The 17,822-nt window shown below is 53.7% G+C and overlaps 1 protein-coding gene across 1 annotated transcript in view; it reads left to right on the top strand.

Annotated features, from left to right (window-relative positions):
* The window catches only part of LOC104278821 (voltage-dependent R-type calcium channel subunit alpha-1E-like), a gene marked incomplete at its 3' end in the record, with an annotated part of 75,523 nt that overhangs the window by 1,505 nt on the left and 56,196 nt on the right, over positions 1–17,822 (top strand). Inside the window, 2 exon segments of the mRNA XM_009875916.1 lie at positions 6,763–6,868; positions 7,299–7,438. Coding sequence (XP_009874218.1) covers positions 6,763–6,868; positions 7,299–7,438 — 246 coding nt within the window.

Below are 17,822 nucleotides of genomic sequence, written 5' to 3'. Positions count from 1 at the left end.
CAGGAGCACCGGTGCGGTAGTGAGGATGGGGATGTGGCAGCTCAGCGCCGAGCCCTGCAAGGACAGCGGCCGGGCTGGCCTGCCTGCTTTTCCAGAATATGCCCAATTATTCATGTGGTTTTTCAGCATTGTGTGGGAGGGCCCTTGCCCCTTCGGCTTTCATTTAAAGCAAGAAGGAGCTGGGGTGCTACCTCTGGCCCAGCGCTCTCCGCGTGGGCTGGGGTCCCGTGCCGGCATGATGTCTCATCTCCAGGCAGCTGCTGTCTCCTAGAGACTCGAGCTTCACCACCATGTGGTAAAAACTCCCCAGCATTATTCCTTGCTGGAATTTGCAATGCATGAGGGAGATGGGCTCATTTTATGTTTTTTTTTTTTTCCTAGAAGTGACATATCCCTGCATAAGTGCTGGGAACAGGTGTGCTCCAGGCATGTGAGCTTGAGCATCCCTGGCTGCCATCTCTTTCTAAGAAACTCATCGACCCTGGAGCTTCTCTGTACGTCTTGAGCTCTCAAGGGCTTTTTGGTGAAGAGTTTGGTGTTGCTGGCCAGACAAGTTGTTCCCATCCTTATAGTTGTAGTCTGGCAGGACCAGCCGGTGCCTTTTGTTAAGGCCAGGGAAAATGTGCAAGCATCTCAGCTACCTGGCCTGGAGCCCATGGCATTGCTCCTGGTTGAAGGCGAGGGTGGCTTGGGGAGGCGAGTGTTGGATTTTGGCCACAGACCATGAGAGCTGCTGGTCTTGGAAAGGAGGTGGCCAGTCCTGGTGCTGCGGGTCAGAACGGGCACAGCACCGAGGAAAGCCAAGGCAGGCTGGGGTGGAGAGCGGGGAGGAGTGGAGGCTCTTCTTCATCCAGCTCCAGTTGACTAGGTAATAGGGCTAAAAATAACTGGTGATTCAGGCCTGTATATCTGCTGGGTAACCGTATAATTATAACCAGCAGCCTCTGCAGTTTGGCTTCCCGGTGTAAATAGGGATGATGCATGGAGGGGAAGAAGGAGAAGCTGGGACTGGGATGCAGCTCCTTGAGGAGATGAGCCTTTCCCGAGTTCCTTGCTGGAAAGCCCAGTGGGCTACCTCTGCTGGAGCTGCTCGTTTTACTGGTCTTGCCCAAAACGTGAGGCAGCTGCTGTTTTGCCTGTAGGAACATCTACTCTTTTCCTTCAGAATCACAGCCTTGTCCTGCCTGCTCTCCTCCTGCTGATGGCCAGGCCTTTAGCCCTGATTTCATTTGTTTAGCTGCCTGGAAAGCTGCAATTCAGTTAGCACATGAGATGGGCTGTAGCTCATCTATATCTGCTCCGTTCTTCATCCGCTTAATCACATTTGACCTGGATAAGATCCCTCTCCCGCCCTAGAAAGGCCAGATGACTTTGTGTGACTCTGGCTCTGTCCCCAAGGACAGCCTTTGGCTCCGGGCACACACAGGACGCTGCACCTGTCCCCCAGGTTTGGCAGGGGAGAGCGATGTCCATCAAGTCCTCTGGGGACCTGGTTCCCTGCAGGGAGGGACTTCTATCTCCTCCCCTTTGAGGACTAAATCTGGTGTTGGGCTGGCCAAGAGCAGCCAGAGCATCTGCAAAGCCCCAGTCCAACACGCGTGGAGATTTTGCGCCGTGGGATGCACTCCCGTGTGTGCTTGAACCGTTTTGCTCATGATGACTCCCACTTTGACCAGGGCATTTCTGATGCTGCACGGGCGCTGCCCCAGCAGTGTTATGCCCGACCTGGGCAAGCATCTTCTGCACTTTCGCTTTTGCCCAGCCAAGATTTCGGCAGGTCTCGCCTCCCTGTGGGAAGAGCTGTGCCATGTCGTACCATCCTTGGGCAGCTCCTCGTTGCATTACCCAAGAACGTCTCTTTTTTATCTCCAAGGCTGTTTTCCGTGCCCTTCATTCATCAGATTTTTAAAATGTGGGGTTTTTTTGGGGAGGGGCGAGTAGGTGTAATGGCAGGTCCATCTTTTTGACAGCCAGGAGGGAGCGAGGCTGCCTGTCAGATGGTGAATTTAAACAGAGGCAGCTGTTGTCATGGTGACACCAAGTTGCATCCTGTTGCTGTGGCAACCAAAGTTAAAAAACTGATGTTAAGGCAGGAATATCACATGAGTTTTTAAATGCAAGGTGAGGGCGGGGAGAAAGAGATGCTTCTCCACAGAGCTGTTTGTGCGTGGCAGGCAGGCACCCTGCATCCCCACGGGAGCGGCAGCAGTGCGGGCAGCTCTGTGTTTGGGTTGGTCTCTTACGGAGACCAGATTGATGTGTTTTGGGGACTCATAAGCACCAACATCTATGGCTGCGGGTAGTGGAGCCTCTTCAGTTGAGGCATGTTCATGCAGTGAGATTTAGGCAGGCTGAGCACCTCGCCTGGGTGGTAGGAGGATTTGGGGTCTGTCGGCACCTTGTTCCTCTGGAAATCAGTTTCTGTTGATCCCAGCAAAGCACAGATGGGCTGAGAATGCTGCGTGGCAGGGCACAGGGATGGGGTAAGCTGCTTGAGGGCACTGGGTAGCCTGATCTGCTGGGGGAAGATCCCCTGTGTCTTCAGGAAGAAGTGCTTTGGGGCTATAGAAATCCAGAGTTGGATTGGGACCACTCATAGTCTTTGCTTCATTTGACATTTTGGATTTCTCTTGGAAAACAGCCTTGGAGAAGACGTTCTTGCTTTCCTGCTGGGGTATGAATCTCAGAGGAGGGACCTCAGCGTCCAAGGGGTGGGCATGTTGAAGAGGTGTGTCTGTCTTCCTGTCACACCATGCCTGCTTGGGGCCGGCAGCAGTGGTGGGGTTGAGACCAGCAAGATGAGGTCCCCAGATGTCGGAACTGAAGTTCCCTCTCATAGATACCTGGGAAACAGGGAAAGCCCCTTGGTGCAGCAGGTCCTGGGGGGCAGTGGGAAGCTGAGACTTAAGTTTCTAGGAGATGGTGGAGCTGGGCTGGGTGATGCAGGCAGGGCAAGGGATTAAATTGTTCCTGCCTTTCTGGATGGCCCTCTGAGGTGCGCTTCTCCAAGAGCCTTTTCGGAGATGCCCATGTGGCCTCACTCCTCTGGCTATTCTGCTCCTTCCTGGGAGTGGGGAGAAGGTGCAGTCACTGAAATGGAGAAGTGGAGAGGAGACCTCTACAGCTTCCAGCTTTCACCCACGTCTAGGGAGGGATTTATCTTACACCTCGCCTTTTGGGGAGGTTGCATCAATGTGCCATCAGCACCCTAAACCCATCTTCAGGTCTTGATGCTGGGCACACTCCCTGCGTTAGCAATATAGATGTTCTAGGGGAGCTGGTTTTGGCTCGCAGTTGGGGAGAGAGCAGAAGAGCAAGGCAGGGAGGGGATGGCGGAAAAAAAGGTGTAAGCAAAGAGCCACTGATGGCTGGACATCTCCCTGGTGTTCCCTAGCAGACCCACCAAGGAGCTCCAGTTCCAGGCATGGGGTTAACCTGCAGTGCCTGTTCCAGGTGGGCTGGAGCATGATTCTGGGTTGGAGTGGGGGATTCCATGTGGCCTGGGGGCACCTTTCCCACCTCAAACACGCTGGTCGGAAACGTGGAGCTGCAGGTGTGGTGTGCGCTGGGATCGGCCGAGTTGCTAAGGAAACAAGTCAACGGTGCAGGGGAGAGGGTTGGGTAAAGGAGATAAATCAATAAGAAAACCTATTTTTATCGGCTCCCTAGTGATCCTCCAGGAGAAGCCAGATGAAGGAGGAGAAGACTGGAGGGCTTTCGTTGCTGGGCTTGGAGGCGAGTGAGACTCTGTGTTTTGGGTGGCTGGAAGGGTATAATTGATATCTAATGAGGGAGGAAACAAAAGAGTGATAGAGCATTGGCGGGTGGGCTCCAGCCCTGAGCTGGGAGGATGCTTGCTTGGCAGGAGTGAAGCATGTGGCTAAAATTTCAGCCAGATGTTCCTGCTGTCACTTGGGGGAGGGTTTTCTTACCCTTGGTCTCCCAAAACCTGGCACAGCTGGAGCTACAGAGGCTTGTTTCCGTGGGATTGATGCCTTGCAGCTCTCGCCCAGCTCTTATTCTGATAACCCAGGCTCAGGTCCTCAGAAAACTGGGCCAGTGAGGTTTGGAGGGTCACTCCTAGTAGCCTCCTCATGCTGAGCTGTTGCCCTGTTTCCTTCAGACCTGATAACTGCTGACCCAGATGCGCTCTGGAGGTGAAGCAGGGATGTGGTCTTGTGTTGGGGCTGTGACAGATGTGCACTGTTCTTGCACTCTCAAGCCAGATGTTAGAGCCAGCAAGGAAATATAGGGGCAAGTTGAGCCATTAGAAGTGGTCTTGAGCCCCTGAGCCGCTGCTAGGCAGGGCTCCCATGCTGCTGCCTTTGGAGAAACTGGGTTTTTCCCCACCTGGGTGTTTCTCCCGTGGGATTAGGAAGTGGTGGGAGATGCCCAGCACGGTGGGGTGGAGCACAGGATGCTTGGCAGGGTAAGCTGCGCTGGGACGGACAGACAGACTCGCTGTGCCGTTTCCACACTTCTCATCTAGGCAACTGTGCCTAACGCCTGGGGAGCTGGCTGCGCTGCCCCACTAACACGCTGTTTTCTTTTAAGCCTGTGCTAATTGCTCGCAGACTTTCAGGAAAATGAAACAAAAAGACCCTGAACAGACCGATGGCTCGGGGCCAAGGGCTGCGGTCGGTCGTATTGGCTGAAGCGTACCGCCAGAGGCAGGAAGCGAAGCAGGGTAAATACGTGGCTTTTCCAGGAGCTGTGCAATAAAATCCTCATTTTTATTAAGCCTTGGAGGAGAAAAGTTTTGGGGTCTCACCTCTCCCTGGGCTTGCAGTTTGTGCGCGGCTGGCACCGAGGTCTGAGCCCACAGCAGTGAGCTCTGCAGCGGTCTCTCTTTTGGTTTGCCTTTAACTTAGCAACCATTAATTTCACTGAGTGGCCTTTTAAATGCCTTGGCTGAATTTTTCCTGGCTCTTCTCCCTAACAGGCTAAGTACATCCCAGTTCCTTCAGGCTTTCCCTGGCTGGCTGTCCCGGCCAGCGCTCCTGGGACCTGTTCTGATGCCCGGACCCACTCCCACTGTGCCCACGTGCCGCAGGGTGCACGGAGTCACTCCATGTTTTCCAGTTTCCTGTGCTTGTGGCCAGCACTGGGATGTCTTCTCTTGCCCATGGGCTCAGGGCCACTGGTTTAAAACATCCTGCTGTAGTCGGCAGCTTTGGTGGCCAAAAGGCAAGGCTGCAGAAGAGAAAAATTGTCCCTTTTGCCAGAGGTGATGGCACTGCCTGGTCTGAGCAATGCAAACCTGAAGCTGCCGGGTCTGGAGAAGCCCAGTGCAGAGGGGAAGGGCTCAGTCTCCCTGTGCCAGCTGTGGATCGTTTCTTTATGGGAAAAATCTATCCCAGGTGGGATCACATCCCCTTTCCACAGACGCGAGCCTAGGAAAGGTGGTGGTCCCTGCCTGAGGTGGCTGCTGACGCCAGTGGTGACAGTAATACAGGTGTGGGTTTTTGGTGTGAAGGGAGCAGAGAAGAGGTGTGCTGCCTGATGATGAATCTCGCCTCATTTTGGTATTGAGGACAATGGGACTTTTATTTCAAAGACGTGGTGAAGATAGATGGGAAGTTGGAAAGATGTGGCTGTCCTGTCACTTGGAAGTGCTTTGTTTTCGAGGCTTGGTGGTGAGCCAGGCAGGAGAAGGGAGCTCCACGCTCTGTGAATCAAAAAGCAGGAGGGAGCTGAGTTCAGGGTGCTTTCCTGCCCTTTCTTTCACTCTCCGCTTATGTTCCCAGATGCCAGCATCTGCTGCCACTTCTCCTGGTGTGTGGTTGCTCCTGGAGAGGGGGTGTATGAGTCCTAGACATGGCTGTAGGATTCAGGATGCTCCTAAGGGTCCAATCAGATCCTGTTGATAAGGTGCTGCTAGTGCTTGGAGCCTTGCTGAAGCACGGCTGAGCCAGGATGTCTCCACAGGGAGCTTCTGCCTTGCCTGAACTCAGGTTCAGACTCAGGTACCATCAGTGTCTTGAGTTGTGAGTGCTCAACAGCATCCAGCACTGCCTGGGCTCACCCTGCAGGAACTTGGCAAGGGACCCTTGGTTTCCAGGGTACCTCCACTAGCTAACATGGGGCACAGGGTGGGCTGAATTCCCAAGACTATTAGGGAATGCCCTGTCCTCCTCAAGTTGTGCAGGTGGTCTCTTCCATGCGGATGCTTTAGGATCAGGGCTGCTGGTAGCCCATGACACCTCCTCCTCCAATCTCCATCTCCTGTTCCGTGCTGGAAGAAAGAAGGCAAGCAGCAGGTTCATGGCATGCAGGGATGTGCTAGTCCTGGTCACCAACATGCCATACCAGGCAGAGCCCCCCTGACGCTGCCAGAGACCATGCCAAACCCTTTTCTAGGTGAAGCCCAGCCTGGACAGAACCTGGCTGTCCACCTTCATACTTGGGTCCATCTTCTGGGCTCCCACCACAAGCAGCATCTCTCTCCCAAGAGAGTTCACAGCCCAGCAAACACTGTTGGTTAATGTCCTGTGAACTAGGGAAGGAGGTGATGAGGCTCAGCAAGTCTCCAGAGAAGAAGGTCTTGGGGGCTCTTGGTTCTTTTGTCACACCTCTCATTTCCAAACAGCACCTCCTGCCTGAGAGCAGCGGGAGGTGACACTTTGGCAGTACATGTCCATGGTCTTGTGGGGAAGGTGGTGGTGGTGGCTTAATGAGCAGGTGAAATGAAAAGTGGGCAAGGCTGGGCTAGTGGGTCGGGGACATCATCCACGTCTTCTCTGCTCCTTAACTCCCCTCCACTCCCTTTGAGTACATGATCCTGGCGACCATCATTGCCAACTGCATCGTGCTGGCCCTCGAGCAGCACCTCCCCGAAGATGACAAGACGCCCATGTCACGGAGATTAGTAAGTACTCCCTGTTCGTCTCTCTCTGCCCTGCGGGGAAACTCTGGCATGTGAGCAGGGGCATCAGCCAAGGGGAGACACCCTGTCCTGTCTTCTAGTTTCAGAGTGGTATGGCAGGAGGTTTCCTCTGAGACTAGCTCCTCCAGCCTTTCCAGGGCTGCTCTCACATTCTCCTCCTCCATGGAAAAGGGTTCAGGAAGGTTTAAACCCCTTAAAAAGCGGGGTACTGGGCAACTTGAGTGCATCATAGCCACCCTCTTCTTGTTTCTGAGGTTGATGCTGGCTGAGGAAGGTCTGGGAAAGCTCCCAAAGGAGAGGATGGAGCTGGGGGAAGGTGGGATGGGGACAAGAGTTGGGTCAATGTGAAATGGCTGGTTCTGTCTTCTCCCAGTCTCCCCTTCTCACCATGTCACTGGTTCCCCTCCGGCAGGAGAAGACAGAGCCCTACTTCATCGGGATTTTCTGCTTCGAGGCTGGGATTAAGATTGTGGCTCTGGGGTTCGTTTTCCACAAGGGCTCGTACCTGCGCAACGGCTGGAACGTCATGGACTTCATCGTGGTCCTCAGCGGGTGAGTCAGTTGGCTTGGGGCCATTGCTGAGGTTGGGCGGCTGGGCATGGGGGATCGTGCCAGTGAGGATATCAACTTCAGGATGCAGGGCAAGGCCCTGGTTTGCTGCTGTTGTTTCTTCATCCTAATGAGGGAAGGGAGAATGATGTCCCACAGTCAAGGCTCTTGTGTTGGTTTTGTTGTGAACCGCTGGTGATTGGATGAGGTTCCCTATCGGGTGAGGAGGGCTGGTTCTAAGGGCATCACATTTAGCTTTTCTCCGCTGATGACCTGGCATCTCTCACCCATCTGGGCATGGGGTGAGGTAAAGATGAGCTAGGGGCATGGTCTGGCAAGAAAATGGACATGGTTGATATGAGAGAGGTTTTAGTCAAGCCCTAGAGAGGGTGAGAGAAATTCTCTTCTTGCCTTCTCAAGCACTTTACAGCCTTGGCTGGGTGCTGGGATTTTGGGAATGAGGTCTGGCTGGAGCTGAATTCCCAGGTGTTGCTCACTCAGCATCCCAGCACGGAGCAGTGATGCTGGGGGTGGTAGCACACGGAGCTTCACGGGTGCTGGTTGTGTCACTGGTGGTGTCACCTGCCAGGGACGTGGCCCAGATTTGAGTCTTGCTTGTGGTGTGATGAGCTGTGATGGTGACATAGAAATGAGCAGGGGCTTTTGGGCTTGTGTTAGCTAACATTGGCAATCAGCTTGAGCAGAAGCTGCCCAGGATGACCCGCCTGGACCCCTCGCTGTTTGGAGGGCAGATGGGTGTCTGCAGCCATCAGGGGACCTCAGGGAAGGGGTGCTTGGATCGTGGTTGTTCCTTTTTGCGTGTTGTTGGAAACGGTGCGTTCAGAGGAGCTGGTCTGATGTGTACGAACAGATGGTGCCTGTGGATCTCCAAGCACTTCATGAGCTCTGCTGGGTGCAGAGCAGCTGCAGGTCTGGCTGGGAAACTGAGGCACGAGAGCCAGGCAAAGTACCTGGGGTCTCCTCTGAGCTGCTTGCTGTGCATAGTCCTGCCTCTTGGCTTGCTGGGTGGTGGCATCACATGGGACATTACACTCGTTTGGGTGTTTGGAGGAGGTAGGGAGATGCTGAGCCTGGTGCTGCTGTGGTGAAGAGGTGCAGACTGGGACTGTGCTTGAGAGGAGGCTTGAGGAGAGCATAACCAAGAACATTTTGACACCCTTACTCCGATGCATACCTGGATGGGCTCACTTGAGAGTGGGACCACGCCTGTCTGGAATGGCAGGGTGTCTTGGTGTGCCAGTGGTGGGGTGATCTTTCTCTGTGGGCAGCGAACGGGCTGCCCGCAGGCGGTGCAGTCATTGCCCAGGATGCTGCTGGCTCTTCTGCATCCATGAAATGTCTCTCTGGAGAGAGCTTGGTGCTGTGGGGCGGGCGGCTGGGCACGGCTCCTGGGCTAGGCAGAGGTGGTCACATCTTGGGGGTAGTGTTGGACACGTGTCACCCTTGGTAGCAACAAGAGGAGATATCTCGACCTCACCGTGCAGCTGCAGTGCTGGGCTGAAGGCACAGAAAGGGGCTGGGTGGCTGGGAATTGGCCACCAGCCGTCTCCTGGCCCGGGCGTCCTTTGGGGCTTGGGCCAAGAGGAAGCACTGGGCTGGGAGGAGGCGAGTGGGGGTTCACCGCAGACCTCTCCCTGCGGTTCCGGGCGAGCTGACTGTAACCAAGCCGGTGCTGAGTCAGCGCTCAGCGATTACTCACTCGCGAAAGCCTCGCCAGCTCCTTTCGGTGCCGCGCTGGGCCCCGTGCCAGGGAATCAATTGTCCATGAAGGACTGTTAGTGGCACACCAGCCACCCTGCTGGGAGGTGCACGGGTCCCCGTGACGCTGCCAGTTATGGGACACAGCTCTCCAGGGTCTGTTTCACCACTCTCGCCCTCCTCACATCCATATATTTGCTCCAGCAGGATGAAACCCTCTGCAAAACGTGTTCAGTGACCCGCCGGGTTTGGCAGCGCCGGTGCCCGCTGGTGTGGCCTCACCGAGAGTTCAGGATGAATTCTGTTGTACGATGAGGTGGAGGAGGGAACCCAAAAATTTTCATCCTGGACTATTTTTGGGGAGGATGGGGTCGCTGGGGAATCCGCCGGGCCGGACTGTGGGCTTTTTCTGTGCTGTTCAGCTCCCGCTTTTGCTGCGCGGTGCTGACAAAAAACTTGTGCCTTGGTTGCACCTCCCATGCAAGAAACTCTTGCCCTTTTGTGTTGCTGAATTACTGGCAAAATTCTCCGGCGAGTAATCCTCAGCTGGCAAATGACTTACAAACCGTTTGTGAGGGAGAGGATTTGCACTTGGTGGTTCACATCGTGTCGGTTGCGTAAGACGAGTGGAGAAGTTTGTGGGGGGCACGTGTGCGACCGGCAGGTTCAGGATTGTCTGTGTGGACTAAAACTTTACACTTGATTAATGTGTGAACGTTTGGACAAAGATTATTGAGCTTGGGAGAATTAGTGGTCTTTGGGATCTCATTGCAACTGTGGTGTAGGGGATGGTGTGAGCATCAGGGGTGTAGGGTAGCACTCGCCTGGGGATGTTCTGACTGTTTTGGGATGCTGATGATGGACCAGAGAGGATATCCACGTGAGCCACCTCAGGATCGTTCCTCAATGGACCCAGCATCACGTTCATGCATCCTTATCCCTCCAAGGGTGACAGAGTGCATTGCTCTTCCTTTATGGACTTAATTTTTGCCACGTGTCTGATAGGAGAGGTGGCATCACGGCTTCAGACACCACGTTTTGGGATTTCCATGAACAATGAGATTTCCTGGGCATGTTCTGGGTGTAAATTTGCCTAACGAAGGGCTACTGCCATGATTGGCCTCCTGGGACCCTGTGCAGGAATGGATGGCGCTGACTTGGGTTCAACTGCTGTTCGCTTCTTGTGTCAATAAATCCAGATTTTTCATCTCGGTGGAAATCAACACCCACCTAAAACTCCCTGATGCTAAAGCTTCCACTGGGGAACTAATAGTTACATTTGTAAACCTGCTCTGTTTATAACCTGCAGTTTCCAAATCATCATTGTTGCCTGAAAAAAACCAGCCTGTTCTCCCTCAGCTAAAAATATTTTTATCCAAAAATGTGCATAAAATACCTTTACTTGCTCTCAGAAAGAGCTAGGGAGGGGAACATCTGTGTTTCTCCTGAGGCTTGGGAATGCTCACATTGCCCATGCAAGAACCAGAAGTGGCTGGGTGCTGAAACTGGACTTGTGACCTGCTTGATTCGGTGTGTCCTGGACCAAAAAAAAAAGGGGGAAACTGCTCAGAAATGGTCAGAAAGGGCAGCAGGAGTTTGGTGACCTCTTAATGGGTGGTCCTGGGAGGGAGAGGGCGAAGGACCTTCAGCCGTGAACTGGAACATCAGCTCCCCAGGTGCTGTTAGTGTAATGAATAGAAATAGAGGATCCTAATCCAGTCTGCCTTGTCCTACACTATATTGAAGGTGTTAATGAAAAAAAAGAAAAAAAAGGGTTAAGCTCCCTCTGCAAATATCCAGGTGGGTGTGTGCTCCACACACTCCAATGCCTGAGCATCACCGCGTTGGTTTTTTTTATAGCAGTTGCAATGGTAATACAATAACACGTTATGTGAGAGGTGAAGGGGTGGGAGAACACTTCTAACAACAGGAGGAAAAAAAACAAAATGGAAATCAAAAGGCCCTGGTGAAGTTGTGCTGCTCAGGAGCCGGGGAAGCAGCCCCTGTAAAACCAAGATAAATACACCGGGGTCACGAAAAGGAAGAGCTGGCGTAAGTGCTTTTCGGAGGCTTTAATAACAGCCGTTACACCTGGATGCCTTTTGTGAAGCCCTTGGGCGCTGTGGTTTGCGTTAAGGGGTTTTGTGGGGTGGAGCGTGGCCAAGGGAAGGCAGGAATGAACGAGCTCCAGCAGTGCCTGCTGGGCCCTTAGAAAACCCGGAGCCGAGCGGAGGGTTACCAGCCAGTGCCAGTGGAGGAAAGCCCGACTCTCCAGGTCCAAACGGTTGGCCTGAAAACCAAAGTCGTCTCTTTGCAAAGACAAGTGACAGTTGTGATCCCACCCTTTCCCTCTGACCTCCTGGTGCAACCCTGAGCGCACCCGTGCCCTGGTTTTCACCGAGTGAAGCGGGTTCCTGGGAGGCTTCTCTCTTTGCTGTGGGGCTACAACCGGGCAAGGAGGGCAGGCTTGTTGTGGTGCTGCCTGGATTTTGGGATGACTGTCCTGGAAAGTGCCCGGTGCCCTTGTTGCAATTCTCCTGGGCTCCCCCACAGCAGGGACAAGGATGCTTTGCTCTCTGGTGTTTAGTGCACCCTGCACAACCCAAGTTCTGCGCATCATAGGTGATCTTTTTGGTCTTGGAGGGGAAGGGAGATTGTCCTTGAATGTGCTGGCAGCAGCTCTGTGCAGGAATATTCATATGTGCGTCCTCACGTGGTTTGGGGTGACAGCCCTCAGCAGCGTGCCCGGCACCCCACGCGTGTGTGAGAGCACACATGTGTGCACGTGCACACCCGAGCTGGGAACAGGCTCTTCCCCTGGTGCTGACACCTGCGTTTTCCTAAGTGGGGGAGAACAGCACGCCTGCAGGTGAGGAAGTTTGGGGGAGTGGATACGATGCTTGGAGGAGAACAAGCGTTCAATGGGAGCACAAGTGCATTATCCCAACAGGATTATTCTCCTGGAGCCTATACTGTTGCAAGCAATGTCATCCTATAGGGCAAACCAGTAAAGGGAGAACCCTGGGTCAAAAAGCAGAGCAACACTTTGATCACATCGGACAAGACTTTTTTCTTTTTTTCCCTTTTCAAGGGTGATGCCGATCTCCAACCCGATGTCTGCCCCATCTCCCACCCCCTTCCCAGCTCTTTCCTTCCATGACAATTAGTAAAGTGTTTGGTCTTTCGTTTGGATGAATAATTAATTCCCCAGCTCTGTGAATGATTCATGTGCCATATGTCACGGCAGCAGGACGTGCCCGACATCGGCACCTTGTACAAAGGGTAGCGCCGTTTCCCTGGCCCACTGAGGGGATGGAATGTGTGATGAGGGGAAAAAAGTTTTGTGCTGCTGGGGATGGGTGGTGGTAGGACCCCCAGGCAGACCCATGGCTCTGGCTTTCGGGGAGAGGGACATCCCATCTTCCCCCAACAGAGGATCTGTCCTGTGAGTTCCTCACGTGCTTCTCCCCATCCCTCCCAGCTCCTCTTTCCCGGTGGTTGGTTTTCCCCAGCCTCTGCGGAGTGAGTCAGTCCCTCCCACACGGCTGCTGGTCCCTGGGGATGTCGCCTCCCCTGCCAGGCACCCCTCCACCTGGGGAGGCTCCTTCCATGGCCCCCAACACCCATGCAGGTCTCCTGGGCTGGGGTGTAGCCCTCGTGCTCCCACAGTGGTGACACCTTGGGCCAAGATGCGGAATGCCCATGCGTTGTTTCTTTGTGCTGCCATGGGTTTCGTCTGAGAGAGGGGTAAAAACCAGGCTCAATGGAAGAGGAAAGAGGTTATTTTCCACCACAGCCTTCTGTGGGGAAGTGGTATCATCCAGGCTTGGATGAATAGAGTATCCCTGAGGTCTTGGACCTCTCCTCTGGTACAGGTTCAAACAGCTCCTGCTGTGGTAGACAATTGCCTGTGCTATATTTCTTTGGTGGGTTCAGCTCTCCAGCCTCCATGCAATGATTTTCAGTTTCCACCCTGTCCTATACGTGGCAACAGCTTCCCCAGCATCTCCTCCCCCTGCCAAATCCTGCTGGAGCCATAGTGTTTGGCCAGCTCACAGGGTGCAGAGGGGATGTTCATTCCTGTATCAAATCCTAGAGGCTTCTTCAGGAAGGAGGTGGCGTTGGGGGATTGTTTCATCCCCCAGATCGAAGGCTAGTTGAAGGCAGATTTTGTCATCCACCCTCGTCACACCTGGGAGGGAGTCACTAGCGCCCAGTTTAGGGCTCTTGAAGCTTCCAGGAAAGACAGGATCAGCAGCTTCACAGCAGTGCAATCCGCTTTGTGTCATGGCCCCGAAACCTAGAAAGAGAAAGAGAAGAAGGTTGAGGCTCTGAAGTTGCTCTGAACTGTGCCGAGGGCAGGACTTGCACTTGATGTCCCTGTCCCTTGGCATCCCCAAAGCAGGACCAGCGTGTTCTGCTGGGGCATGCTCAGGATGGGTGACCTGATCCCGCTGGCCCTGCCTTGAATGGGGTTTGAACTCCAAAGCACATCCTGCTACTCATGGTGTTGCCTACAGAGAGGGAAGGAACTGATTCACCAGCAGAAAAGGGCAAGAATGGGGTAAATTCATCCGGTAACTTACTTTCCGTGAGCCATTTGACCAGTGTATTAATTATGAAGTAGTCTCCCTCGTAGAGTCAGGTGGCAGTGCAAGCCTTCAGGGGCCTTTCCACTTAATTATAAATATTAATTTGTGTGTCAGCCAGCCAGCCGGCACCTTCCCTGCCCCAGATTTTGAGCTGAGATTAGTCTGTCTCCCTCCACCCAGCATCCCCCAGATCTGCTCACCTGCAGTGGTCCTTGATGGAAATGATTGAGGGATGATCAGTTTGATGAATCTGAGGGTCAATCTGATTATTTTGAGGGTTCAGCCTTTGCTTGGTGTCCCTGATGTGAAGCCCTTTGCATCCAAGCTGTGTGAGTTGTCCCCAAGGGCTGAGGCTTCAGGGCTGCTGGTGCTGCTCCCAGTGGGCTGGTGGGAACGGGAGCGGGCACGATGCTCAGCCCCTGGCACGGGCAGCGGGGACATGGTAGGTGCTGCAGTAGATGATAGTCCCTGAATTTGGTGCTGGTTCTGTGCTAGCGAAAGGGCTCTTGTGTGGGCAGGGTCACTGAACGTGGCTCACGGTTTATTCTGCCAAGTCCTGAAGAGCAGAGAGTCGTTTTTGATGTGATGATTTTTTTTTTTTCCCTCCCCTCACTTGTGTTGCCCCCATCCCAGGAAAAGAAATCTATAGGTGCAGGTCTTCAGCTGGAGGCGAGGGCATGAGCTTCGCTCAGCTGCTGCGAGCTGGAGCTGTGCCCGAGGGCTGAGCATCCCTCCGCCAGCAGCCAGCCCCAGAGCCTGCAGGTGTGGTGGTCCCAGCGGGAGCTTGCCCTTACCTCTGGAGCAGGGAAATTAATAAAATAAAATAATCATCTTGGTTGCAAACACACAAAGCGTTGGATTTGTGTGTTGTTTTTCCCCCCCAGCATGTTTTTGTCTGCTGGTGATTGTTCGCTATTCAATTATACTTTGGGGATTAGCATATATTTCCCATCCTGCCTCCTCTCTCATTTGCATTCTTCCAATAGATCCTCTCTGCTCTTTTCTCCACCTGAAGTCTCTTCCCCCTTTCCTCTGAAGAAGTAAGACTAACCCCTTTGCCTGGGTGACCTATAAAAACGCCTTCACTTTTTTTTTTTCCCCCTTCTTTTTTTTCTCCAGTACATATGATGAAAAGCATGAGATCATTGGGATTTTTTTAGCCCAATCTGGCAGCTTTTTCAAATAACTTGGATGGTGAGATGTAATTTTAGTTTGGGTCCTTGCCTAAAAATAAAGAATAATTATTAGCACATCAGACGTGGATATTGTAAGTGTTTGAAAAAGGTTTAAATTGTTCTACAGATACCGGAGCTGCCTCCCTGTGTCAGCACGAAGGTTTGTCACAGCCCAGGTACCATCTCTGCACCATGCATCCCAAGGAGCTATAACAAACCTTAATGTGTGTCAATAAATAAATCAAAAATGGGTAGTGCTGGGTGATATGCATGACAATCTGGAAAAAAAAAAGGAAAAGAAAAAAAAAGGGGCATGCTTAGAGGGTTAATACGTGTTTAACAGGTGAGATGCAGAAGTCTGAAGTGGGGGAGGGTGTGTGTGTGTATTTATTATTAGTTGTAGCGTAGTGGTGTCTGCATGTAGCAGCAAAGCCTGGCTATGAGGGAGAGGTGATGTCTGCTATTTAGAGCCACTGAAGGGCTTGAGGAAAGGCAGGCAGAAGCCATCCTTCCATTCTTGTAAGCTTGCTTGATTTTTTCCAGCCACCTCAACTGGTCTGAAGGTGGTCCAGGATTGCTCAGACCCTGCTCGGAGGTTCTGGGGTGCCTGGGTGCTCTGGGATGGGTGGTTTTGCCGGGAGCAGCTCGGGCAGCGTGTGCTCCCAGTGCATCCACCCTTGCCGGGAGCCACAGCCGTGCCCCCAAAAGGATGTGCAGGCACCTTTCTGTTGCCGGGTCAGGAGACGCATCTGAAGCGCAAGCACCTCGCTCTGGTGATCTGTCCGAACCTCTTTCTGAAAGAGCTCGTGATGTCTCTTGTCCCCTAGCGAGGACAAGGAGCATGTCAGCTTGCCACAGAGGAGTCCCATTCTTAGCAGCTAATTTAGAGCGCTGGGAAGTGGTGCCCTGAAATCACCTGAACCTTGCCTGGAGGCTCGGTGCGACGGCTCCTGAGCCCTTCAAATAAATCTAGGTTAGCGGAGGACTTTGCGGCCAGGGCGCTCTGCTCCCCTCCGCTGCGATGGGCAGCCCCCGATGGTTCTGCCCCGGGGAGGAGATGTTTGGTGGAGCTGGGAGCAGTGACAGTTTCACCTCCATCCCTCCACCTGGCTCTGTAGGACCACAACTCACGCCACTTCTGTGGTGGTAGGAGAGAGCTGTTGATCCTATTCTGTGGCCTGACGTCTTCTAGCTGGGCTATTCGTGGTTCTGGGCTTGCACTGGTGAGCCCTCGAGGGAGGGGCTGGAGCCTGCGTCCAGCCTAGGAGCATCTCAGGTCTCCTGGAGGTGCTTGGCCCTGGCTGGAGTCGGCACAGGGGCTGCAAAATGCCTTTCTCCATCCCTTTGGGAGGCTGGTTGGACATCAGGCACTGGGACATGAGGAGCAAAAGCTGAAGGAGGATCTCAGGGTCTCCAGCGTGGTGTTGGGTACACTATGTCCTCTACGCCAGCGTTTTGGGGAGCTCTGGGTTACCCTGCTCTTGCTGGCAGATTGCGTGAAGGAGATGAAAGCATCTGTGCTTTTCTTTCTCCCACGTGCTGCTGAGTGGCCGTGCTTTATCACACTTATTGATTTCGATCTTACAACCAATTTAACGACGCAGCTCTCCCCAGCCTCTGGGTGCTCCTGACTTAATTAAGTCCCTTTTCTGCTCTCCTGTGGGTAGCGGGACTGTGCCGAAAGGGGATGGGAGAAAAGGAAAGGGGAAAAGGTCCCTGTATATTGTTGGGAATAAGCTGCCTGATACACAGGGAGTTGTGGATGGTGCATCCCAATTGCTGCTGGGACCAGGTCTCCTTGTGCTGGGACAGGGAGGAAGAGGAGGCTGGGAAAAGGAGTTGGAGCAACCTGGTTTGCTGATGTGAGAGCGTTCTGCTGCTGGGGTATCCTAGGAAACCCAGCTGCCTTTCTGGAGGGGCATGTTGGTACCTGCTGTACCTCGGGGAGAGGGGGAGAGAAAGAGTGCTAATTGCTCAGCGCGCCAGAGAGCTGCTCTGGCCTGTAATTAGATGAATTAGTGGAACAATGACCCAATTTCCCTCAGTTTTTGGATTGCTGCAAACAACCATGAGGTTGCTGCCTCCCTCTGTCCCGCTCTCCTCCCTGTCTCCTCCTCTTCCATGCCCTGCTCCTCCACCACAGCCCTCCCTCTTCATCCTCCTCCTCCTCACCCAGCTCCCAGGGGACCAGACCTGGGTGGGAGAGGAGACCATGAGCTCCAGCACTGCTCTCTGTGCTCCTGCAGCTCTGCCAGCATCTCCAAGCCACACCGTCCCCTCAGCGAGTGCAGCAACTCCGAGTATTTCCACTGCCCCAATTTGTTTTCCAGAGATGGGCTTGAAAAAAAAAATAAAATCTTTGTGCTTTCAAAGAAAACCTCTGGAGTCCTTCCTGCGCCTGCCGCTTGCCTTCCAAGGTCATCAAACTTTCATTACTATAGATTTTTGAATGCGTGTGAGGTTCTCTGCTCTTTCTGAACAATCTCAGAGGTGGGATTCTAAGGAAGCTTCCTGTGTGGAAAAAGACAGCGCAGCTGATGGCTGGAGGTTCTGCTGGGGTGCACCCTTAGCGTGCCCCTAGGGTACCACCTCTGGACTTTGTGCCACCTGCCTGCAAGGCAGGTTAAACCTACGATCACGGCGTCGGTAGCGTTGAAACCCCACAGTGCGATTGCACGGCGTGGGGTGGTGGCCAGTGTGATACTGCCCCCAGCCATCCTGGTATATGGGGGGGCTGTCAGGGCTGGGGGGCTCCTGGGGTTGCTTTGGCTGACCATGAGCTTTGGCGCCAGTGTCAAAGGGGGCTTTGAGAGGCGCTGAACCTCTGTACCTGCCCAGGGTATGGTCTTCCTCATGGCTTTCCCCAGCCCGGCATGAGAACGGGGCTCTTGGCACCCGAGC

Source organism: Apaloderma vittatum, unplaced genomic scaffold (genome assembly GCF_000703405.1).
Source record: "Apaloderma vittatum isolate BGI_N311 unplaced genomic scaffold, ASM70340v1 scaffold7749, whole genome shotgun sequence".
NCBI classification, from domain to species: domain Eukaryota; kingdom Metazoa; phylum Chordata; class Aves; order Trogoniformes; family Trogonidae; genus Apaloderma; species Apaloderma vittatum.
This window is presented reverse-complemented; position numbering and strand designations above follow the sequence as displayed.